At 38.5% G+C, this 27,089-nt stretch overlaps 1 protein-coding gene across 2 annotated transcripts; it reads left to right on the forward strand.

Moving 5' to 3' along the window:
* Positions 1–1,592: 1,592 nt before the first annotated feature.
* LOC307069114 (putative P2Y purinoceptor 10) lies at positions 1,593–26,514 on the forward strand (the record flags this gene model as incomplete). 2 transcript variants are annotated; one of them, XM_079727263.1, is made up of 2 exons in its annotated part: positions 1,593–1,714; positions 25,479–26,514. In XM_079727263.1, the coding sequence occupies exon 2, from the start codon at positions 25,528–25,530 to the stop codon at positions 26,512–26,514; it is 987 nt and encodes a 328-aa protein (XP_079583389.1). In that variant the 5' UTR covers positions 1,593–1,714; positions 25,479–25,527. The 2 variants fall into 2 exon arrangements, with proteins under 2 accessions (XP_079583389.1, XP_079583390.1); XM_079727264.1 differs by having other exon boundaries at positions 1,655–1,743.
* Positions 26,515–27,089: the final 575 nt, after the last annotated feature.

Here is a 27,089-nt window from a genome sequence, read left to right on the forward strand (position 1 = left end):
AAATGTGTGTTGGCCTATCAGTGTATTCTTTCAGTAAGGGTGTCATGTCAGAAAATTAAATTAACAACAGATTGCAGCTGGATAAATATATGAAATCTGAATTAAGAAGGGGATTGCAAGGTCATGCATGTTTCATTTGATATACCTCAGCCAGGTTGGGTACCCTCTTCCTTTACCAGTTCTCACAAGTCATGGCCTTTTCATCAATCAGTTCAAGTTCTCAGTTCCTAGTGCTGAAAGTGTCTCTTTTCCATCTCTTGATGTCCTTGAAATTTATATTAGTGATCTCTGCCTGTTGGGTGTGGCTCTATCTAGTTCTTGAATCATTCTAGTTTTACAAGAAGAGCATGTTGCAGATCCAGGTTGCCCTTCTAATGTTGTCAACCACTTTAATCAGTCTTATCCATAAATCCAGATGCTACTGTTTGATCTAACCCACAGTACTTTCTTTTCTCATTTGTTATGGTTATTACCCAAAAGGCTCTTTGCAGCTCTAAGCCCTGGGTTCTGAATTTAGTTTCCTCACATGCACACAGAGGTTTGTGCTGGTTTGCAAGCCTTGTTTCTTAGAACTACTCTCAGACTTGGCTGATACTATAGTCCCTAAGTGTATGATCTTTCTTTATTTGCAACTTATAAAGGCTCCACAGACAAAGACTAAACCTTAGTACACTGGAGGGAGACTGAAATATATATGGCTCATTTATTTATTCATTCATTATTTGAATATTTATTTTTTTCATTCATTCCTTCACATTCATTCAACAAGCATTCATGAAAGTACCTCGTGCTGGACTAGTTTGAAATGCAGAGATGAGTCAGACATGATCTTTGCCCTGAAGCAGTTTGCAATACACTAAGAGGATAAGAAATGTATAAAAATAAACAAACTACACATTAAATTATAAGCCTTGAGATGAGAGGTTTGGAAAGGTACTCCAAATGCAGGGAATAGCTTAAGCAAAGGTAGTCTTACTGCTGTTAGTTCTGACATGTTTTTTTTTTAGCACTACTTCATAAGTTCATTGAAGGGAAAGGTTATTTTTCTATAGCTTTATAATTAAACTTTTTTAAACCCTCACAATTTAAACATAAGTCAAAATTATAAATAGTACCTTCCTAAATCTACATCATCATTAAAACTCCCAAAGTTCAATAAAATAATAAATCACAAGTTGAACAAACTCAATTTAAGAAAATGTAATGGGAGTCAGAGAATATTCTCTGACAGGTATTCTTGAGGTTTTCTCACTCTTTCTCTCTCAGGATTGAAGGAGTTGCAGTTTTCTTGTTCTTAGGTAAACTCCCTTCAGATTTTGCCTCAGAATCCCATCCTACCATAGAGCCCACCAGAATCTAGTGAGATGGATAGGCATGTGGGTTGTAGTTGAAAGAGATAGGGTAAGAAACAGTGAAACCATGAGGAATGCCAGTATACAGTCATTATTTGGTTTTGAACACCCTTTAACTCTCTGCTCCTTGAATTTCTTTGCACGAATGAAGTAAAAACTAAATGAAACTTGAGTAATGTCTGCTGCTCAAGGGACTTACCTTTGGTCTGTGTAAATATGGTTTCTGTGGTGAGACACTAAATGCACTTAACTTCCTTTTTCAACAACAAATTTGTCAGTTATCAGTAAGCTCCGTGCCACCCAGACTTAAGCTTTTTTGCCTCCAGCTCCCTGCAAAGAAACAAGCCCAGCAAGGCTCCAGGGTAAGTTATAGCTTAATATGTGGGAATTGGTATAATTCGATGTGGGAAGATTTGTGGGGACATGAAGATCCGGGACAGAGACAGATGTGAGACCAGTGTCCAAATTGAAAATGGTCCCTGGTTTCTTATTTCAGACTTATTACAGGAGGAGCAATCATGATTTCCCTTGAGTCTGACTAGAGTACAAAGTTAGGGTTAATGCCATCAGTCCCCACCATTATTCAAGGAGCATGGAGTCTGTGATGCAGCTCAGTCTTTGCTGAGGGTTCTTTGTTTTTTCATCAACAAGGGAAGATGGCACAAAGTGGTAAGAAAAGAGTATGGTCAGTGAGATTCATTGGGAAAGCTTGACCTATTCAGTCAGAAAAAGAGGATTTGGATTTCTGCTCTGTATAAATTATCTAGTTGCTTAGTGAAGGAACATTTTTATGTATAGGCTCCTCGCTTTGGTAAGTTTAACTTTCACAGATACAGCAACAGATAGTAAATTCTCAGGAGAGAAAGAAAGAAAGGCAGATCATAGATTTTGGAGCTGAAGGAGCTCTTAGAGATCCAAATCCTTCACCATACAGATGGGAAAACTGAGAGACAGTGAAGTGAAGACACTTAAGATCACCCAGCTAGTTAGTCGCAGAGCTGGAACTAGAACATGTGTCTTCTAAACTACGGTCCCTTTTTCCTACAGAAGCGGGTATCTCCCAGAGAATACTGTAAATATATTTATAACTGTGTCGCATTTTATGTTAGGAAAGGAGAAAATATGCCAGATGACAAAATCTTTTGAAATGATTTCAAAGTCTGTTCAGAGGCATTTCTCGATCCTTTGAAAGCTGCTTTTTGGCCCAAGTTCAGACCTACTGCATAGCAGAGCCCAAAAAAGAGGCACCTATCTTTTCAGTAATTATTGTTCTTATTACGTTGAGTGCTAGCAATCTCTCTGGTTCTGAGACAAGATGACTGAGTCAAAAGGAGACTTCCAGTTGGGTAATCCTTCAAGGTGGACTGTGCCACAACAGTTGGTACCAGAATCATTTTGGATAGAATGATAACAAGCTTTATTGTGCTTTTTGGGTGGGTAGTCTCAGTCCCAAGGATCCTGCAAGTGGGAACATTTTTATTTTGGTTTTCAAATGGACGTGGGAGTCCTTGCCATTTCTATTAATTGAGGAGTTTATCCCTTAGCTGTGACACAGTAAAATTATTCACTGTTGAAAGTATGTGATAGGTTGATATATTGAGGCTGAAAACAGCCTGAACTATACTGAGAATCAAGTCATGCATTTGGGGGTAATTATCTTTGGAATAGTTCCTTTTGAACAGAGGGCCTTCTTTGATCAAAACAGTTCCTTTTGGGGCTCAACTGGAAAAGTTGTTGAATTCAAGTTGTGCAGACTGCTCAAATCCTGGCAGTGGTGGAGCACAGGGCTTCAAATGAGTAAGCATACTTCTGGATGGTTTTGGGTGGCTTTTCACAGCTAGTTGTGTTTGAGGTAAGTCAGTTGATGTCCTAAGAGGCAGGACAGTCTATGGACCTAATAAAGAGAACAGAGCTGTCTTTGTGAAACCATCTTTTCTAAGTGTTTCAACAATCAGAGCAATGATTGGCAGGAAGTCTATGCTTTACTTAAAAACTTTTGCTCAAAAAGTCTCATATTTCAGGTCGAGATGTTTTATATTAAATGTTCATCTAGTATTGATTCACATGCATCAGAGGCAGAGTGATGAAGTATATGAACCAACACACAGAGAGACGAAGAGTTTTGGTTCTACTTCAAGTTATGCCAATGATTCAGTTTTGACCTTGGGCAAGTTGCTTTATTTTTCTGGGTCTCAGTAGCCTCACCTATAATAAGGGGGGAGGGGTTTGAAATAGATGGCCTTCAATTTCCTTCCTAGTAATACAAATGTTTGACTCTAGGCTCCTGGTGCCTGAGAAGAGCTGCATATCATGAAGTGGTAAATAATGGGACCATAGTAGGGAAATCTAACTACAGTGAACCTTCTTGAAATACAGTCTAGATCTCAAAGTGAACTCAGTAATCTTTGCTAAGGGCCATTATACTTCTTTCAGAGTAACATCATCATGAGAACTTCAACTTTCAGAGCACAGGCAAGTGTTTTGTAAATAATTTCCTTTTTTTTCAAATGATAAGATGCAAACATACAAGGGAGCAAGTTCTGTAATCTGATTTCCACAATGACAGTGTCACTCAATCAGTATTTCTCAATCTTTTAAGTGCAAAGTTCCATTTGAAAAACATAAAAATCTCACTAAAAAGTTATTGTGGACTCGCTTAACTAGGAACCAGATCTTGGACTCCTAGAAAAACCTATTCCATCACATTGACATTTCCCAAATACTGTGGGCCCAGCAGCCAAAAAGATTTTTTAGATCTGCACTTTCAGCAGTATGTATTATATGGACAATAATTTTGATTTCCAAATATATTTACTGTAATAAGGAATTTTCTTTTCAAGTAACACATATTTTCCACTTTTCTACTTTAAGAATTATTGCATTAGTCTTAGTAAATATTTCTCACACCTATGCTTTTGGGGAGATTTTCTAAACTCAGAGATGTACAGCATCCAACGAAAGGCTTATGGAGATTACTCTCTGTACAAGTAAAGTGGAAATGAACTAAGATTTATTTAACATATACAGTGTACCAGACATGAAAATATATACATTTTCTACTTAAAGATGTACATTTTCTATTTAATCTTTATAATAATATATGTTGCAGGCACTATGATCCTAATTTTATAAACGAGGAAACTGAAACCAAGAGATATGAAGTGAGTCTTTTCAGGCTAGACAGCTGATAAGTGAGTCAAGATATGAATCCAGGTCTGGCCAAAGAACACGATTCTTTCCATCTCCAAAATGCTGCCCCAAGTACAAAAATGATGAATAATTAGGCCTCCTTCTTACCTGATTAAAAATCCAGTAAAGATGCATGCAGGGAAGTTCAATTCCAACTCTAAGATATTAGTTTGTGAATAGTCTAATTGCTTTAATTTATTTTAAGGGTAAAATAATTTTCACTTCTCATTTATGGGGAAAATGTCTAGATTTGCAGAATAGATACAAACTTTTGTGTTTCTGACATTAAGCCAGGTTATTTACAGTTGATTTGAATTAATTCAGGAACTGGCAGAGTTCCAGATTCCAGTTGCTCTTCTTTGGCTGTGGTTATGAGTGATTGAATGAAGGACACCATGGTCATGGGTATAGGACTGGCTTGGATAATTCATGTGAGACTTCTGTGGTTTAAATAAGAAGAAAAAGGGGGAAAAAAGACAAGTTACATTCCCAAATGGCCTGTAGATATTTTCCCCTGTAGAGTGGGAAGGGCCTCCATCAGCAACATTTCTCTATTTAGTTTTCACTTCTCCTCCCAAGATGACAAGCTCACATACTGGCCCTATTATCAAAGAAAATAAGAGCCACAGATTTGACAGACATGTTCATTTAGTGGTATTAGTGACTTAATGATGAGGGGTGAAAAGAGGGAGAGGACTAAGAGGGTAAAACTTTATAGAGTTGTACTAGGAAAAGAGCAGTTACTTTGATGCCAGAAGCCTATGTTCTACACTCTTCACTCTGCCACTTGCATAGCATTCAGGTAAATGTGGTCACTTCTTGGAGTCTCAGTTTCCTGATCTGTAAAATGGGGATGATATCCTCTGACCTAATTTGCTATATATATATATATATATATATATGTATGGTGTAAAATATGTATATATATATATATACACACATTTAATAATGATTAACAGCAATTATAGATGTAATAATGATGTGTAAAGTGTAAATCAGCAGGTAGGTTGAGATGGTGGCAGCTGTATCAGTGATGGCAGTGGCAGTGCTGATGGTATTAGTTAGGGGTGGGGGTTTAGAGGAGCCAGGCCCGTAATGTCATGGCAAGTTAGAGCAGAAGGTAGTTAACATGATCCAGTTCATATTGTCTTATTTTAATAATGAGGGAAATGAAACCCATGTAAGGGAAGGGGATTAGCAGGACAACACAAAGAGGCAGAATTTGAATAGTTACTAGAATCCAAGTGTTTTAGCTCCAAATCCAGTGTTCTTTTTAATAAATTCTACTGCTTGAGATTCCCCATCCTATCTGTCTTGTTATATTCAGCTCACTACTCTTATAAATACATTGTTCCAGTACTCTATCCATAGATCTATTATGGTTTGGGTTCATAGGCAAAACTCGTTAAAGATCCCCTACACTGACACCTGGTGGGCAATCATTTGCCATATATGTATAGTCATAAAAGTGCTAGAAATAGAACCAAGATTATTAGCTTCTTCATCTTTGAAGAATGGTCTTATCCACAGAAATGTTACTTTAAGGTATTTCTGTGCAACAAATTGCTTGCAGAGAAGAATTTTAGCTGTCTCTACTCATGAAGAGCCTCATTATGACTGAAATCGTAATAGCAGTGACTTTGAGAAAGAAACTTTATCCTGCCGAACCTTCATTTTCTGATCCGTAAAGGGGTATAATAATAATTAACTCAGAGTTCTCTCAAAGATCAAAGATAATATATTAACAGTGCTTAGCTAAAAACGGACAGGATGCATGTGGAAACTTCTTGGATTTAGTATTTCACTGAAACTTAGGAGTCTGGTACAAATTCTGATGCTGCCATAAAATAAGTTCATTTTGGCTGTAACTTTGTGAAAGCACAGCATTGAGCTAGTTGGTTGGGAAGTGAAGCTGCTTTTGGGTAGACATTATTGGTACCTATGCTGTTCTTGGACTCAGACGTAGTATGAGTCATATTTAGTGACATGATATACCTTTGTGTTCTGAGACAAAATTTAGTTATTTCCATAAAGTCAAGTGTTTAATGACATAATAATAATTCATTTAACTGGCTCTAAAATAAAAGGTTGAGATTACAGGCTTTGGAGCTTTTAGATTTGTTAGACTCCAACCTTATTATCCTTGCCTTGACCATATTTTCCTCAGTAACAAAGGGTGAAAAACTATTGCTGTTGTTCAGGAGAGTAGCTTATGGGAGAGACATTAGAAATAAAACTGCCTAAGGCTCTGCTAATATGTGCCTATTCTCCATACTCTTACCTTTATAAACCAATGTGTATGAACTGAGATCCTACTACACGCCTAACCCTCTGCTAAACAAAATGAGGGATATAAAAGTGTAAGATACAGTCTTCCCTCATTGAGACTACATTCTTATAGTGTAGCCTAAAAGTCCAGTACAAATACAAAGAAGGAAGAAGTCAGAATAGGTTGCCCCATACAAGAAAAAGATGAGAGTTGAGATGGGATCTGGAGAGTGGAGTAAAATATATACTTCTGAGATGGGATACAGGAGAAAGGAGTTTGATGAAGTTTTAATCATAATTTTTTTTGTTTTTGTTTTTGTTTTTTGTTTTGCGGTACACGGGCCTCTCACTGTTGTGGCCTCCCCCGTTGTGGAGCACAGGCTCCGGACGTGCAGGCTCAGCGGCCATGGCTCACAGGCCTAGCCACTCCGCGGCATATGGGATCTTCTGAGACCGGGGCACGAACCTGTGTCCCCTGCATCGGCAGGCGGACTCTCAACCACTTGCACCACCAGGGAAACCCTAGTCATAATTTTATAACAATCTTCATTATCAGGAACATCCGTAAAGCTGCACATTTGAAGTGAATCTTGTTAGCTCAATCATGGTACCTGATTTTCCTGCTCTGATTATTAGATTAGAAGGCTGTGCTGGTCATTCCCTTTAGGGTTTAGCTCCCATTACAGACCCCTCTTTCAAGAAGAGGCATTTCTATGAAGGTACTGGCCTTTGATGTAGGCAGTGTGTACCCTGGATAGAGCACTGAACACTGGATAAACCAAGAGGCATTTACTTCTTTAAGGATGGTATTGGAGGCACTGGGAATTTAGCCCTCATCTCTGTCTGGGTGGTTCACAGTCATAGAGCTAGGAGCTCAAGTATATACTAAAGATATGGTATTTTCACAGGTTATAATTTTGCCTGGGTTGCATTTTTTTGTGTGGTCCTGCTTAGCTGAGTTGGTTATGCAACAGCAATGAGGTTAAGTCTTTAGGATTAATCCCCACATGAGCCAGTTAACATCAATTTTTTTAATAGTGCTATATATTTAGCCTTGTTCTAGGGTGAGAGAGAGAGAGAGAGAGAGAGAGAGAGAGAGAGAGAGAACAAAATTTAGGGCATAATCCCTGACTTCACAAAGCTCACAGCCCAGTGTAGAGAGATTCATAAACAGGTAAACAATAAAAGAGTTGTCATAAGGCAGAATATTTGCCCAGTTAAAATATTTACTAAATGATTATGTGCTAATTATTCTGCTAGGTTCTAGAGATTTAAAGATGAGTAAGTCATGCTCTTTGGCTTCAAAAATGCTCATAGTTTAGTTAGAAATAAAGAGATATAAATGGAAACATTCTAGAGCAGTGAGTGTATCGTTAAAACAATCCTTATGATGACATGGCAGCCCAGATTTGCCTTTTTGATATATCATTTTGGCAGCAGAGTATAGAATAGATTTTAAGAGAGCAATCCTCAAAGCAGGTAGATCAGTTAAAGAGTGTTTTAATAATCCAGAGAGAGAGGAGGGAGAGAGAGTGGGAGAACGAGAAAACTTTGTTGATTTAATGAGAGTGAAGGTATCTAGGATTATTTTAAGGCTTCTGGCTCTTGTAATTGGATAGATGGTGTGGATAAGTAAAAGGTCAGGGAGTATGATGAGTTTAGTTTTGAATATTTTTATTTTGAGATGCCTGGGAGATATTGAAATGGGAAATCTCCACTGAAAGTTAGACATATAGATTTAATATCTGAGAGGAGGCCAACCCTGGACATTGAGACATAAGAGTCATCTGGATATGGGTGGTAACGGAAGTCATGAAACTGGGTGATGTTACTTAGCACGAGGGCACTGAATAAGAAAAGAATATGCAGACCTAAGGAAACCAAACATTTAAAGGATGTGCAGAGATAAAAGAAACCATAAAGGAGACTCGGTATGAATGGATAGATAGTTAAGAGGAGAGTCAAGAAATGAGTTGTGGCTTAGAAGCCAACAGAAGAGAGCATTTAGAAAACATGGAAATGATCAGACTGTGTCCAAGCCGGCAGAGAAGCCCTGCCTGATTTAGCAATGTGATGGTCACTTGTCACCTTTATTAAAGTAGTTTCAGTGATGTTGTAAAGATATGCATGTCACCTTGGAGTGCATTAAAGAATGGATATAAAATGAGAAAAAGAAAACAGTCAGTGTCAAAAACTATTGTGAGACGTTTATTTAAGAAGAGAAGGAAAATGACAAAGAGCTAGAGTAAGATACATTGACAAGAGTAGTATTATTTTGAGTGTTGGAGAGACTTGATGACAAATATCTAGCTGAGAGTGAAGGACAACATGATGATCTAGGAGTGAAAGGGAACAGCTAATGAAAGAAGATCCTGAGAAAGATAAAAGGGATTAAGAGCATGGGAATTCATCTTGTGCAATAGGAAAGACAGCTGTGTTGGGAAGGATGCAGTTGTAGATAAGACTGTGTGGGTTGGAAGGGGACAATGGATGAAACTGAGTTGTTTCTCACCCAATAACCTCAATTTTCTTGTGATTTAAGAGGTAAGTTTCTCTGCTGAGAAAGTTGGGGGATGGGGGAACAGGAGAGAAGAAACTTTAAAAGAGTTGTGAAGGTGCTGCATAGGCAATAGGAGAAGAAACTAATCAGGCATGTGCAAAAAGAGGCTGGAGCAAAAAATCTTAGGCTGGAGATCATACTCTTCTAGTTTTAGCATTTCAAATAGATACTGGTATTTTTAATAGGATCATTCGGCAGTTTGGATAGTAAAAAAGAAAATGGATTGTGGACTTGATCTGGGATTAAGACCTTGCCAGGATGGTACAGCAGAAGAATGATGAGCAAAGAAGTTGAGGGTTCTTGTGTGAGAATAGTTAATTTGACCATTTAATGTAGTCTGCGTAAGGGAGGAAGTAAGATGAGGGCGGGTGCCAGATTGGCCGAGGGGAAATGGCGAGATTTGGAAATTTCAGGTCTCTGGGAGTGTCTGGTGCAAGCTAGCATAGTGCAACTTGCAGTGAAGTTCAGTGATTTTAGTGTTAGAGAAAGCAAACCATCTGAAGAGTCAGGAATTGATGAAGCTTGGCAGAGAGTACAAATTTGAAAATTTCTGGAATAAGGAAGAGTTTACTTTTGACTCAGTGTCAGGAATAGTGAATGCTGTGAGCTGCTAATCTGAAAGGGCTTTGGAAAAGTACAAAACTGTGATATCCTTGTATAACATTTCACATGTTTTATAAATGAAGTTATCTTTGACTCCTCAAGCAGTCTCCCAAACACTGGTCAATTCCATATCTGACTTTTACTTGAAATTCCAATATTCATGCCATACCAAGTCAGAGCTTTTTTTTTTTTTTTTACTTCCTTGATTGTTGGAATAGTAGGATGATCAATTACTCTGTTTGTCCTGGACTGTCACCAAAAATCTTACATGCTGGGAAACCCTCAGTTCTAGGCAAACCTGGACTGTTGGTCACCCTACAAACTCACAACTAATTTGGACCTCCTGTCTCTGGTCTCCCAATCCATCTTCCACACTGTTGCCAGAGTGATCTTTCTAAAACACAAGTATAGTAATATCACATCTCTTCCCAGAATCCTTCAATAATTCCCCATAAAACTCTCCATGATCTAGTTGCATCTACCTTTTAAGTTGCTTTTCCCTTCCACTACCTTCTCCCACTCTAACCTCCTATTCCACCCTCCCCACCATCTCACCCTGTTTTCCAGCTGGTATAGAACATCTATTCTTCCTTTCTATGGGTCATTCATTTTTATACTTTGAGAACTTTGAATGCTTTTCATTCACCTCTGAAACTCTTTTTTCATCCATTTTTCCTACAGCCTTCCCACTCCAGCTGTTTATTAAAAGTGAACTTATCCTTCAGGATGAGCTCTAATACTCCTCTTCTGTGCAGGATTCATTTCTACTTTCACAGAAATTTCTTTATTATCCCTTTCATGGCACATTTAAAAATCTATTATGGTTATTTATTCTTATGTCTTTTTCTCCTTAAATGACTATAAACTTCTTGAGGATGACAATCATGTATTATTCTTCCTTGAAATTTCCCACCCCACTGCACTATCTTCATCAATTAACATATCAAATACACATAAAGCAGAATGTCCCTTTGCTGGATAAAATTATGAATTGCTAAATCCCAGATGAATGGTATTGATAATACCAAGTTCAGCCTTTCTTGAAGAGATGGAACTTGACCACAGCTTTGAAGGGCAATTTAGATTTAAATACAATAGTGTATAATTCAGGCAAAGTAAGGTTAACTTTTATCTTCTCCCCAGCCACCATCAGCATTTTTCTCTCTAACCCTGTCCCTGTAGTGACCAATAAAAGAATGCAGGTAGTTTGACACAAGTGCCATCTTCTCTGGCTCGAGGTGCTCTATCTCTCATAATTTAATAGAAGCAGCCCAACATGGTTGAAAGAATGTTAAGTAAGAGACATACAAACCTGACTTCCGGTCCTAGTTTCACCATATTTTAACCCTGTGACTTTGGACAGGGTACTGAGTTGTTCTTGAATGCATCTCTTTGTCAGCTAAACAATATGGTAGGGGTATTACTGATATCTGTCCTGCTTACCTCACAGAGATGATGCTGTGCCAACATGAGGATTTCTTATCACCTATGACATTCACCTCAGTTCTTGTCATGCATTGGTTGTGATGTTGGAAATGTAAAAAATATTTTCTCCACCAGACCAGAAGTTTCTCAGGGACAGAGATTATAGTAGATGATTCTATATTCTCCATAGAACCTAGCACAGAATTCATAGTATGATGCTTATTAAATATATGTTGATTGAGTGTTGGCCTCCAAGGCAGCCAGAGCCCTCAAAAGGCCAAAGAAAAAGGTAAATACACAAGTTGTTTTCCTTTTATGATTAATTTCCATGTGGAAAATTAAGCTCTGGGGACTACAGATGTTACCTCTCACTCTTGTTCCAAGTCCCACAAGCCATTTGCTGATGCGATGAGGCAGGTATATCTTTCATTTGCAGAATGACAATCAACAAAAATAAAGTGTTGAGAAGCTTTTGGAAGCAGATCACAAGGACTACCCTCTCCCTGAGGTCTAGATAATAGTGTTTATGGTACTCTGAGATGTTGGGCTGTGCCGGTATCTACCTACAGGATATGTCTGACCACCTCTGATTCTAAATTGAATATTTTGCTCTTTTCTCAGGCTTCTGAAGGCATGTTTTTTTCTTAGTTATAAAGGGTAAGTGCAGCAAATATTGATGATAATAGCCCAAATCAGAAGACAATTTTTGAGGGAAATAGCAAGCAGCAGAAATATTGGGCTGGCCAAAAAGTTCATTCGGGTTTTTCCATAAGCTCTTACCCCATATATTAGGTGACATATCAGGGTTTGCATTTTTACTTAATGATTCCAAATAAGGACTTTAAACTATTTTGTATGCAATTGAATCCAATTATATCACTTTTCTTTGAGTGTTTACTAAGTCACAGGTTAAGTCTTGGCTATATGGTCATGAACAAAATAAATCGTTTTATGGCACTAATAGGGCTAACAGCACAGTGAACGAAATAGTCAATAAAAAGTGAGCAAACATCTACATCACAAGTATTGATGCTACGAAGAGAAATTTCACGGAGTGTGATAGTATGTAATGCTATGTAGGATGACCTAAATAATAGTGTCAGTGAAGATGTCTCTGACCTTCCAATTGAGGTTAAAGGAACCAGACATGTGAAAAAGAAGGAAGATAATTCCAGACAGAGGAAACAACGTGTGCAGAGGTTTTTCTCAGGAAAAAAGTTTGGCTTGTTCTAGAAACTGAAAGCATCTCAGTGTAATTGAAACAGTAGTGAATGAGGAGAAGAATGGCATGAAATGATGTTAAATGACACGGGAATGGCCTTCAAGCCATGGTGAGAAGTTTGGCCTTAATACAATAGAGAACGAGCAAAGGATTTTAGACAGGAGAATGACAAGATATTTCAAAGAAAAACCACTTAGGCCACAGTGGGGAAGAGGTTAGAAAGGGTTAAGAGATGACATAGTCCCTGCCATCAAGGAGTGCAAAGTCTACTTAAACAGAAAGACATGTTAACAGAATTTCAGTGTGTGTGTAGTAAGTGCCATGACAGAGGTAAGGGAGTATGGATACAAGCATGGGTTCCAATTCTTATATACCACCTCTACACTATGTAAGTTTTGTGACTTTGGCACAACTTATTTAACCTCTCTGGGTCTCAGTTTTCTCATTTGTAATATGGAAATAATCATTGAGTTGCTATAAGGATTAATGAGATAATATGTGCTTAGCCTATAAATAGATGGTAGCTCTCAATAAGCTTTAGCCATAATTAATGTTAATGTTAGACACAGTATGGGGCTGAACTGCAGGAGACAAGACTAGGGTGCAGGGAATCCAGTAAGGCATCTTCTACAATAATCAAGAGGAATAATGATAGTGGCCTGGGTTAGAATGGCAGCAGTGTAAGTGGAGATGGATTGGAGATAGCTTTCAGAGCTTTAAAGGAGACAGAATCACCTGGTTTCTGATTAGATATGGGTGAAATATAGTGATAGGAGTTGGATGAATTCCCAGTTTCTATCCGTAGTGTCTGGAAAGAGAGTCATGGCACAGACAGAGAAAGGGAGCTTAGACTCAAGAGTGAATCACCAATCATGTACCCTTTCCTGAGAGAGGAACCAAAAATATGTCTAGATTGAAGAGAAGAGAGATCAGTATCACAGGGGGCACGAGCCAACCACAAATAGTCAATAATAGAGCCAGAGCCAAAGAGAGAGACACAGAGACAGGAGCAGGGGCAGAGACTGAGAGAAGGAACATGTTCTGACTTTGGACCTTCCATTCAGCCTTCTCCTTTTAGTGGCTTCTTTGGTTGTTCTCCTTTCTAAAATTTCAGTAGTGTCACAGATTGTTAACAGGAAACGAAATGTTCCCTGAGAGAGTTTATATTTTCACCCTACCCCTAAAAGTTCCCCCAGTTTCCCATTACCATGGGGATTTTACACTTAATTGTCACCAGACATATTTGGGGAAAAACCCTTCCTACCTCCCCTTCAGTCTGGAGAAGAAAAAAGATTTTGGAAAGCAGGTCATGCAAATCTCTAAACTTGAAATAAACTGAATTGCAGAAGCATAAGAAACCACAGAAACAAAATAAATTGTGAACATCTTGCTTTTCTGGCCTAATAGAACTTTGTTATTTAGCACAGAGGTATGAAAACAACCTGTCCCATTAGTAAGTGAAATTTTCTGTACCAGTGAAGCAGAAACAAATATCCATGTTTATAAAGTGCAGAAGTGGAAGTGCAAACTTGGTGGGTATGAGCTGTTTTTAGTTCTTAGAACTGTAATGCACTTGATGTAGCCTCCCTTGCTCTCTCACAAGCCTATGCATAGACAATAGATAATAGTAGAAACAGGATCAATACTGAAGTAATATGGAAATAATCACTGGGCTGCTATGAGGATTAATGAGATAATATGTGCAATAAAATGTGAGATAATATGTGAGATAGAAGTGGGTGGTAAGGAGGGGTGGGTGACATGTGTGAGGACAGATGTTTAGTTATATCCTGATGGCATAGCTAGAGTAATTCTAATGTTACAAGATCATAAGGTCCTACTATGGGGTTAGAAACGTTCTGCCATAATGTGCCCTCCAGATATCACAATGATCCTCATTCTATTAAAAAGTCCCTCCTGAGCAGGGAGAGGCAACTGGTATAGTGGAAATAGCACAGACTTTGGATCAAGTCAGGCATGGTAGTAAATCCAATTTTTACCATTTTTTAACTTTGTTACCTAAGACAATTTACTGAATCTCTCTGAACCTCAGTTTCTCATCTGCAGTATAAGAGTAATAATAGTAACTTACAATGGTTGTGAGAACTGAATTATGTAATGCATGTGAAAAATTCCATTGCAGATTCTGGGGTACATAATTGATAGGCCATTATAATTATTTCATTTCTTTTCACCTGTGAGTACCCCTCTACCTTTGTTCTAAGTCATACATACACAAGCATGACTCTTTAAGATATATCACAGATAGGTCAAATAGGGAGTATAAGAGGAGGGAAAATGAAAGTACTCTTTAGAGTAATGGTAGCTTATAAAATTGACTCTCTTTTACCTGTGAATTAATCCTTTGGGGTTCTGTTCTTTTATCACATTTCTATTCCCTGGAGTAGGACTTAGAATGATATAGGAAGTCATTTTGCTACTTATGAAGAGAATCTAAGAGGCCACTCCTTTGTTTTTGTAAACATACTTAAAACAAAACAAAACAAAAACAATACCAACAACAAAACTCCACCTGAGGAAACCTCAGTACTTTTTTTTTCCCAATTCTAGCTCTAAAGGCAACAAACATTCCTGCAGTATGGACAGAAGCTATGTTTGTAAAATTTGTCTTTGAGAGGAAAACAAATGATGGACAGAAGGGTGTGAGGAAAGATTAACCACCCTTTCCTCCTTTTTGAAGTCCCAGATCTTTCATTTAGTAGATTTGTGGCCTTAAATCCCTCTCTGGGCCTTGCTTCTTCTGCCTGTATCATATGGTGGCTGAATTAAATGTTTTTTAAAGGTCCTTTTCAGTCTAAAATTCTACAAATAAAATAACAAGGTTGTTGCTGCCCTGCCATTCTTATTTGCAAAGAGCCTGCATAAATCCATGGACAGACCTTGAGAAGCCCTAAAAATTATTGTATATTCCCCATGTCTTACATATAATACACAATAAAAACTATACTAAAGCATAAAATAAACTAAGGAAGTCCAAAAAACTTTCTCATTATGATGAATAATGAAAAAAATATTAAATCTTAAATTGTTTCAAAAAATGATTTTGGTGGCCTATTTTGCTGGTACCTTAATCAATGTTCACTGTGGCTGTTGGATAATCTGCCAAGACATGATGTCACACCAGTACAGAATTGCCCTTAGATAGAGAATAGGTCTCTTCCCTTTCCAATCACATAAGGGAAAACATCCTGGTTCAGCTTCTAAATCCATATATTACTGAAAAAATTCATGTAAATTTGGAATGAAACCTAAGCCAAGAGAAAGAGAGAAAATGCATGAAAACCACCAGCTATTGTGATAGAATAATAAGGAGGTAATATTTCCAAGCCATGAAAATCAACCAGGATACTGGTAATGCAGGCTAAAGGAGGCAGATCTGTTTTCCAAGTGCTGTGGTGCCAAGTTAGGAAGTCAGGACCCAGTGAGCAAGGTGGCAGACAAAAGAGAGGCAAGAAGACCTGAAGAACAAGACTGGACTTCTACCATTGCAATTGGGAAGTAGTGAACAATGGTCATCCCAACCAGAGCTTGAGGCAAGAGAAGTCTTGATACAAAAGAAAAAGACTCAAATATCACATTATTTTTCTGTGGTTAGAAAAACAGACGGAATATTTCAGGACTTCCTTACCTGCAAGACACAGCTTTGACAATCTGGGAGGGCAAGGCAGTTGGATGACAATTCCATGGTTCTCTGACTGATTCACTGGGTGACCTTGGATCAATAGTATATCTTCCTTGAGCATCTTCTTCTTCATCTGTAAACAAATCCCTTCTAATTTTAATATCCTATGACTCTGTAGGTATAAAAACAAATCTGGTGATACCTCATCATATTTGTGATTTGCTTTTCTCTAATAATTAATGATGTTGAGCATCTTTTCATATGCTTGTTGGCCATCTGCATGTCTTCTTGGAGAAATGTCTGTTTAGGTTTTCTGCCCATTTTATGAATTTTTTTAATGAGCTGTACAAACTGTTTGTGTATTTTGGAAATTAATCCCTTTGTCAATTGCATTGTTTGTAAATAATTTCTCTCATTCCATAGGTTGTCTTTGTGTCTTGTTGATGGTTTCCTTTGCTTTGCAAAAACTTTTAAATCTAATAAGGTCCACCTTGTTTGCTTCTGTTTCCATTACTCTAGTAGATGGATTATAAAAAAAAAAAAACTATTGCTGTGAGTTATGTCAAAGAGCGTTCTGCCTATGTTTTCCTCTAGGAGTTTTATAGTATCTACTCTTACATTTATGTCTTTAGTCCATTTTATGTTTATTTTTGTGTATGGTGTTAGAGAATGTTCTAATTTCATTCTCTTACCTGTAGCTGTCCAGTTTTCCCAGCACCACTTATTAAAGGGATTGTCTTTGCTCCATTGTATATTCTTGCCTCCTTCATCATGAGATTAATTGACCATAAGTGTGTGGGTTCATTTCCGGGCTTTCTATAATGCTCCATTGATCTATATGTTGATTTTGTGCCAATATCATACTGTTTGATTACTGTAACTTTGAAGAATAGTCTAAAATCAAAGAGTATGATTACTCCAGCACATTTATTTTTCTTTTTTTGTTAACATCTTTATTGGAGCATAATACCTTTACAATGGTGTGTTACTTTCTTCTTTATAACAAAGTGAATCAGTTATACATATACATATGTTCCCATATCTTTTCCCTCTTGTGTCTCCCTCCTGCAACTTCCTCCCTCCCACCCTCTGCATCCCACCTATCTAGGTGGTCACAGAGCACCGAGCTGATCTCCCTGTGCTATGCAGCTGCTTCCCACAAGCCATCTATTTTACATTTGGTAGTATATATATGTCCATGCCACTCTATCACTTTGTCACAGCTTACCCTTCACCCTCCCCATATCCTCAAGTCCATTCTCTAGTAGGTCTGAGTCTTTATTCCCATCTTGCCCTTAGGTTCTTCATGAAATATTTTTTTCATAGATTGCATATATGTGTTAGCATACGGTATTTGTTTTTCTCTTTCTGACTTACTTCACTCTGTATGACAGACTCTAGGTCCATCCACCTCACAACAAATAACTCAACTTCGTTTCTTTTTATGGCTGAGTAATATTCCATTGCATATATGTGCCACATCTTCTTTATCCATTCATCTGTTGATGGACACTTAGGTTGCTTCCATGTCCTGCCTATTGTAAATAGAGATGCAAAGAATATTTTGGTACATGACTCTTTTTTTTCTTTTATTTGGTATGCGGGACTCTCACTGTTGTGGCCTCTCCCATTGCAGAGCACAGGCTCTGGATGCGCAGGTGCAGCGGCCACGGCTCATGGGCCCAGCCACTCCGTGGCATGTGGGATCCTCCCGGACCAGGGCATGAACCCATGCCCCATGCATCAGCAGGCAGATTCCCAACCACTGAGCCACTAGGGAAGCCCTGTACATGACTCATTTGAATTATGGTTTTCTCAGGGTATATGCCCAGTAGTGGGATTGCTGAGTTGTATGGTAGTTCTATTGTTAGTTTTTAAGGAACCTCCATGCTGTTCCCCATGGTGGCTGTACCAATTTACATTCCCACCAACAGTGCAAGACTGTTCCCTTTCTCCACACCCTCTCCAGCATTTAATGTTTCTAGATTTTTTGATGTTGGCCATTCTGACCAGTGTGAGAAGATATCTCATTGCAGTTTTGATTTGCATTTCTCTAATGATTAATGATGTTGAGCATTCTTCCATGTGTTTGTTGGCAAACTGTATGTCTTCTTTGGGGAAATGTCTATTTAAGTATTCTGCCCGTTTTTGCATCAGATTGTTTGTTTTTTGATTTTGAGCTTCATGAGCTGCTTGTAAATTTTGGAGATTAATCCTTTGTCATTTGCTTCATTTGCAAATATTTTCTCCCATTCAGAGGGTTGTCTTTTCATCTTCTCTATGGATTCCTTTGCTGTGCAACAGCTTTTAAGTTTAATTAGGTCCAATTTGTTTATTTTTGTTTTAACTTCCACTTCTCTAGGAGGTGGTTCAAAAAGGATCTTGCTGTGATTTATGTCATAGAGTGTTCGGCCTATGTTTCCTCTAAGAGTTTGATAGTGTCTGGCCTTACATTTAGCTCTTTAATCCATTTTGAGCTTATTTTTGTGTATGGTTTTAGAGAGTGTTCTAATTTCATACTTTTACATCTACCTCTCCAGTTTTCCCAGCACCACTTATTGAAGAGGCTGTCTTTTCTCCACTGTATATTCTTGCCTCCTTTATCGAAGATAAGGTGACCATATGTGCATGGGTTTATCTCTGGGCTTTCTACCCTGTTCCATTGTTCTGTGTTTCTGTTTTGGGGCCAGTACCATACTGTTTGAACACTGTAGCTTTGTACTATAGTTTGAAGTCAGGTAGCCTGATTCCTCCAACTCTGTTTTTCTTTCTCACGATTGCTTTGGCTTTTTGCAGCTTTTTGTGTTTCCATACAAATTGTGAAATTTTGTGTTCTAATTCTGTGAAAAATGCCAGTGGAATTTTGATAGGGATTGCATTGAATCTGTAGATTGCTTTGGGTAGTAGAGTCATTTTCACACTGTTGATTCTTCTAATCCAAGAACATGGTATATCTCTCCATCTATTTGTATCATCTTTAATTTCTTTCATCAGTGTCATATAATTTTCTGCAGACAGGTCTTTTGTCTCCTTAGGTAAGTTTATTCCTAGTTATTTTATTCTTTTTGTTGCAATGGTAAATGGGAGAGTTTCCTTAATTTCACTCTCATAATTAGTGTATAAGAATGGAAGAGATTTCTCTGTATAAATTTTGTATCCTGCTACTTTACCAAATTCATTGATTAGCTCTGGTAGTTTTCTGGTAGCATCTTTCAGAATCTCTACGTATAGTATCATGTCATTTGCAAACACTGCCAGTTTTACCTCTTCTTTTCTGATTTGGATTCCTTTTATTTGTTTTTCTTCTCTTATTGCTGTGGCTAAAACCTCCAAAACTATGTTGAGTAATAGTGGTGAGAGTGGTCAACCTTGTCTTGTTCCTGATCTTAGTGGAAAAGGTTTCACTTTTTCACCATTGAGGACAATGTTGGCTGTGAGATTGTCATATATGACCTTTTTTATGTTGAGGAAAGTTCCCTCTATGCCTACTTTCTGGGGGGTTTTATCATAAATCGATGTTGAATTTTGTCAAAAGTTTTTCTGAATCTATTTATATGATCGTATGGTTAATCTCCCTCAATTTGTTAATGTGGTGTATCACATTGATTGATTCGCGTATATTGAAGAATCCTTCCATTCCTGGGATAAACCCCACTTGATCATGTTTTATGATCCTTTTAATGTGCTGTTGGATTTGGTTTGCTAGTATTTTGTTGAGGGTTTTTGCATCTAAATTCATCAGTGATATTGGCCTGTAGTTTTCTTTCTTTGTGACATCCTTGTCTGTTTTTGATATCAAGGTGATGTTGGCCTCTTAGAATGAGTTTGAGAGTGTTCTTCCCTATGCTATATTTTGGAACATTTTGAGAAGGATAGGTGTTAGCTCTTCTCTAAATGTTTGATAGAATTTGCCTGTGAATCCATCTGGTCCTGGGCTTTTGTTTGTTGGAAGGTTTTAATCACAGTTTCAATTTCACTGTTTGTAATTGGACTCTTCATATTTTCTATTTCTTCCTGATTCATTTCAGAAGGTTGTGCATTTCTAAGAATTTGTCCATTTCTTCCAGATTGTCCATTTTATTGGCATAGAGTTGCTTTTACTAATCTCTCATGATCCTTTGTACTGCTGTAGTGTAAGTTGTTACTTCTCCTTTTTCATATCGAATTCTATTGATTTGAGTCTTCTCCCTTTTTTCCTTGGTGAGTCTGGCTAATGGTTTATCAACTTTGTTTATCTTTTCAAAGAACCAGCTTTTAGTTGTATTGATTTTTGTTATCATTTCCTTCATTTCTTTTCCATTTGTTTCTCATCTGATCTTTATGATTTGTTTCCTTATGCTAACTTTGGGGCTTCTTTGTTCTTTTTTCTCTAGTTGCTTTAGCTGTAAGGTTAGGTTATTTACTTGAGATATTTCCTGTTTCTTAAGGTAGGATGGCATTGCTATAAACTTCCCTCTTAAAACTGCTTTTGCTGCATCCCATAGGTTTTGTGTCATCGTGTCTCCTTTGTCATTTTTTTCTAGGTACTTTTTGATTTTCTCTTTGATTTCTTCAGTGATCTGTTGGTTATTAAATAGTATATTGTTTAGCCTCCATTGGTTTGTATTTTTTACAGATTTTTTTCCTGTATTTGATATCTAGTCTCATAGCACTGTTGTTGGAAAATATACTTGATATGATTTCAATTTTCTTAAATTTACCAAGGCTTGGTTTGTGACCCAAGTTATGATCTATTATGGAGAATATTCCATGAGCACTTGAGAAGAATGTGTATTCTGTTGTGTTTGGATGGACTGTCCTATAAATATCAATCAAGTCCTTCTTGTTTAATGTGTCATTTAATGCTTGTGTTTCCTTATTTATTTTCATTTTGGATGATCTTTCCATTGCTGAAAGTGGGGTGTTAAAGTATCCTACTATGATTGTGTTACTGTGGATTTTCCCTTTTATGGCTGTTAGTGTTTGCCTTATGTATTGAGGTGCTCCTATGTTGGGTGCATAAATATTATAATTGTTATATCTTCTTGGATTGATCCCTTGATCATTATATAGTGTGCTTCATTGTCTCTTCTAGTAGTCTTTATTTTAAAGTCTATTATTTCTGATAGGAGAATTGCTACTCCAGCTTTCTTTTGATTTCCATTTGCATGGAATAACATTTTCCATCCCCTCACTTTCAGTCTGCATGTGTTCTTAGGTGTGAAGTGGTCTCTTGTAGGCAGCATATATACGGGTCTTGTTTTTGTATCCTTTCAGGCAATATATGTCTTTTGGTTAGATCATTTAATCCATTTACATTTAAGGTAGTTATCGATATGTATGTTTCTATTACCATTTTCTTAATTGTTTTGGGTTTTTTTATTTTAGGTCTTTTCCTCCTCTTGTGTTTCCTGCATAAAGAAGTTCCTTTAGCATTTGCTGTAAAGCTAGTTTGGAGGTGCTGAATTCTCTACCTTTTTGCTTGTCTGTAAAGGTTTTACTTTCTCGATCACATCTGAATGAGATCCTTGCAGGGTAGAGTAATCTTTGTTTTATGTTTTTCTCCTTCATCACTTTAAATATGTCCTGCCACTCCCTTCTGGCTTGCAGAGTTCCTGCTGAAAGATCAGCTGTTAACCTCATGGGGATTCCTTTGTGTGTTATTTGTTCTTTTTCCCTTGATGCTTTTAATATTTTTTCTTTGTATTTAATTTTTGATAATTTGATTAATATATGTCTTGTCCTGTTTCTCCTTGTATTTATCCTGTTGGGACTCTTTGTGCTTCCTGGACTTGATTAACTATTTCCTTTCCAATATTAGCGATGTTTTCAACTATAATCTCTTCAAATATTTTCTCAGCCCCTTTCTTTTTCTATTCTTCTTCTGGAACCCCTATTATTCGAATGTTGGTGTGTTTAATGTTGTTCCAGAGGTCTCTGAGACTGTCCTCAATTCTTTTCATTCTTTTCTCTTTATTCTGCTCTGCAGGTTATTTCCACTATTTTATCTTCTAGGTCACTTGTCCATTCTTCTGCCTCAGTTATTCTGCTATTGATCCCTTCTAGAGAATTTTTAATTTAATTTATTGTGTTATTTATCACTTTTTTTTTTTTTGCTCTTTAGTTCTTCTAGGTCCTTGTTAAACGTTTCTTGCATTTTCTCTATTCTGTTTTCAAGATGCTGGATCATCTGTATTAACATTATTCTTAATGTTTTTTCAGGTAGACTGCCTATTTCCTCTTTATTTGTTAGACCTGGTGGGTTTTTACCTTGCTCCTTCATTTGCTGTGTGTTTTTCTGTCTTCTCATTTTGCTTAACTTACTGTATTTGGGGTCTCCTTTTTGCAGGCTGCATGTTTGTAGTTCCCATTGTTTTTGGTGTGTGTCCCCAGTGGCTAAGGTTTGTTCAGTGGGTTGTGTAGGCTTCCTGCTGGAGGGGACTAGTGCCTGTGTTCTGGTGGATGAGGCTGGATCTCATCTTTCTGGTGGGCAGGTCCACATCTGACGGTGTGTTTTGTGGTGTCTGTGGCCTTATTATGATTTTCAGCTGCCCCTCTGCTCTTGGGTGGGGTTGTGACCCTGTCTTGCTAGTTGTTTGGCATAGGGTGTCCAGCACTGTAGTTCTCTGGTCGTTGAGTGAAGCTGGGTCTTGGTGTAAAGATAAAAATCTCTGGGAGATTTCACTGTTTGATATTACGTGGAGCTGGGAGGTCTCTTGTAGACCAGTGTCCTGATCTTGGCTCTACCTCCTCAGAGGCACAGCCCTGATGCATGTGTGGAACACCAAGAGCCTTTCATCCACATGGATCAGAGTAAAAGGGAGAAAATGTAGAAAGAAAGAAAGAGACAAGATAAAATAAAATAAAGTAAAATACAATAAAATAAAGTAATTAAAAATAATTATTAAGAAAAAAATTTTATAAAGTAATAATAATAAAAAAACCATAACGGACAGACAGAACCCTGGGACAAATGGTAAAAGTAAATCTATAGAGACAAAATCACACACAGAAGTGTACACATACACACCCACAAAAAGAGAAGAAGGGAAAAAATTATATATATCTTTTCTCCCAAAGTCCACCTCCTCAATTTGGGATCATTCATTGTCTATTCAGGTATTCCACAGATGCCGGGTACATCAAGTTTATTGTGGAGATTTAATCCTCTGTTCCTGAGGCTTCTGGGGGAAATTTCCCTTTCTCTTCTTTGTTTGCAGAGCTCCCGGGTTTCAGCTTTGGATATGGCCCCACCTCTGCATTTAGGTCACCTGAGGGCGTCTGTTCTTTGCTAAGACAGGATGGGGTTAAAGGAGCAGCTGATTCGGGGGCTCTGGCTCACTGAGCCTAGGGGGAGAGAGGGGTACGGATGCAGAGTGAGTCTGCGGTGGCAGAGGCCAGCATGACGTTGCACCCGCCTGAGGTGCGCCGTGTGTTCTCCCGGGGAAGTCGTCCCTGGATTACGGGACCCTGGCAGTGGTGGACTGCACAGGGCCCGTGAGGGGAGGTGTGGATAGTGACCTGTGCTCGCACACAGGCTTCTTGGTGGCTGCAGCAGCAGCCTTAGAGTCTCATGCCCGTCTCTGGGATCTGCGCTGATAGCCGCCTGTCTCTGGAGCTCCTTTAAGCAGCGCTCTAGATCCCCTCTCCTCGTGCACCAGGAAACAGACAGGCAAGAAAAAGTCTCTTGTCTCTTCGGCAGGTCCAGACTTTTTCCCAGACTCCCTCCCGGCTAGCTGTGGTGCACCAATCCCTTCAGGCTGTGATCACACAGCCAACCCCAGTCCTCTTCCTGCGCTCTGACTGAAGTCCTAGCCTCAGCTCCCAGCCCCTGCCCGCCCTGGCAGGTGAGCAGACAAGCCTCTTGGGCTGGTGAGTGCTGGTCGGCACTGATTCTCTGAGCGGGAATCTCTCCACTTTGCCCTCTGCACCCCTGTTGCTGTGCTCTCCTCCTTGGCTCTGAAGCTTCCCCCCTCCGCCACCTGCAGTCTCCGCCCTCAGAGGGGCTTCCTAGTGTGTGGGAACCTTTCGTTCTTCACAGCTCCCTCCCACTGGTGCAGGTCCCGTCCCTATTCTTTTGTCTCTGTTTTTTCTTTTTTCTTTTGTGCTACCTAGGTACGTGGGGGAGTTTCTTGCCTTTTGGGACGTCTGAAGTCTTCTGCCAGTGTTCAGTAGGTGTTCTGTAGGAGCTGTTCCACATGTAGATGTATTTCTGCTGTATTTGTGGAGAGGAAGGTGATCTCCACGTCTTACTCTTCTGCCATCTTGAAGCTCCTCTTCCAGTACCATTCTTTCTCAAGATTGTTTGGCTATTCTGAGTCTTTTGTGTTTCCATGAGGTATCACCTCACACTGGTCACAATGGTTATCATCAAAAAGTCTACAAATAATAAATATTGGAGAAGGTGTAGAGAAAAGGGGCCCTCCTACAGTGTAGGTGGAAATGTAAATTGGTACACCCACTATGGAGAACAGTCTGGAGGTTCCTTAAGAAAACCAAAAATAGAGTTATCATGTGATCCAGCAATCCCGCTTCTGTGCATATACCCAGAAAAGCCAAAAACTAATTCAAAAAGGTACATGCACCCCAATGTTCATAGCAGCACTATTTACAAAAGCCAAGACATGGGAGCAACCTAGGTTCCATTGACAGATGAATGGGTGAAGATGTAGCTGTGTGTGTGTATATATATATATATATATATATATATATATATATATATATCTTACTCATCCATAAAAAATGAAGTAATGCCATTTGTAGCAACATGCATGGACCTAAGATTATCATACTCAGTGAAGTAAGTCAGACAGAGAAAACCAAATATGATATGATATCACTTCCATGTAGAATCTAAAACAATGGTACAAATGAACTTATTTACAAAACACAAATAAACTCAAAGACATAGAAAACAAACTTACAGTTACAAGAGGGGAAAGGGAGAGAGGGATAAATTAAGAATTTGAGATTAAGGGGTACACACTACTGTATATAAAACAGATAAACAACAAGGACCTATTGTGTAGCACAGGGAACTATATTCAATATCTTGTAATAACCTGTAATGGAAAAGAATCTGATATAACTGAATCACTTTGCTGTACACTTGAAACTTCGTAAATCAACTATATTTCAATTAAAAAAAGATCTGGGTGTCAGCTAAAGTACTGGTTAACCATTATACCCTTTTTCTTTCTTTTTTTTTTTTTTTGTTTGCTTGTTTGTTTTGGGCAGGGATCATAACTTCACGGCTTACCTTGATGAATATACTGAAATATTCAAGATGGGCAGCAACAATACCAGCAATGCTGAGACTCACTGCAATGTCACTAATTTGACATTTCAATACTCCCTCTACGCCACCACCTACATCCTCATATTCATCCCTGGTCTACTGGCCAACAGTGCAGCCTTGTGGGTTCTGTGCCGCTTCATCAGCAAGAAAAATAAAGCCATCATTTTCATGATCAACCTCTCTGTGGCTGACCTTGCTCATGTGCTGTCCTTACCCCTCCGGATTTACTATTACATCAGCCACCACTGGCCTTTCCAGAGGGCCCTTTGCCTACTGTGCTTCTACCTGAAGTATCTCAACATGTATGCCAGCATTTGTTTTCTCACATGCATCAGCCTTCAGAGGTGCTTCTTTCTTCTCCAGCCTTTCAGGGCCAGAGACTGGAAGCGTAGGTATGATGTGGGCATCTGTGCTGCCGTCTGGGTCATCGTGGGGACTGCCTGTTTGCCATTTCCCATCATGAGAAGCACAGACTTAGCCAACAACACCGAGTCCTGCTTTGCTGACCTTGGTTACAGGAAAATGAATGCAATGGCTTTGGTTGGGATGATTACAGCTGCTGAGCTGGCAGGATTTGTGATCCCAGTAGTCATCATTGCATGGTGTACCTGGAAAACCACTATATCCTTGCGACAACCACCAGTGGCTTTCCAGGGAATCAGTGAGAGACAGAAAGCACTGCGGATGGTTTACATGTGTGCTGCGGTCTTCTTCATCTGTTTCACTCCCTATCATATTAACTTTATTTTTTACACCATGGTAAAGGAAACCATCATTAGCAGTTGCTCCATTGTCCAAAGCTCACTGTATTTCCACCCTTTTTGTCTATGTCTTGCAAGTCTCTGCTGCCTTTTGGATCCAATTCTCTACTATTTCATGGCCTCAGAGTTTCGTGACCAACTATCCCGCCATGGCAGCTCCATGACTCGTTCCCGCCTAATGAGCAGGGAGAGTGGTTCATCAATGATTGGTTAAAAATAAAATAGATCTTTGATTATGGCTTTGTTTAACTATGATTCCTGGCTTTTTCCAAAGGCGAAAATGACCAGCCAGACAATTTTGTTAATTGAATTTTGGGAACAACAGAAATATTTGTGGTTACAAGGGTGGGATGGTGGAGGGAGAGTGTGAAAAATGTGGGAGAGGAAGGGAAGATGGGAGTTGTATGTTTCCTCTTTGAAATTCAAAGCACTTTCTTACTTAAGAGATATATATCAAGGCTTTACAGAAGTTTTAAACAAATGGAAATTGGATATTTTATCTTAAACCTTTCTTTAGTAAATGTGATGCTGTTAATGATACAATAAATGCATGAATCTTTTCCAGAATGCAAAAACAAATCTCTTTCATACGAAGACCATTATTTGTGAATGAGAGCAAAAAAATCTCCAGTCTTTCTAAAGGATAAATGCACAGGCAGGGGGTGTGAATGTTGAAACAACATGTGTATCAATTTTAGGACACAAACTTCTTATTGAATAAAGGGCATGGGAATTTGTTCATTCATTGAAAATATATTGGATGTCTATTGTATTCTGGGTTACCACTTT

The sequence above is a fragment of the Hyperoodon ampullatus genome, assembly GCF_949752795.1.
Source record: "Hyperoodon ampullatus genome assembly, chromosome: X".
In the NCBI taxonomy this organism is placed as follows: Eukaryota; Metazoa; Chordata; class Mammalia; order Artiodactyla; family Ziphiidae; genus Hyperoodon; species Hyperoodon ampullatus.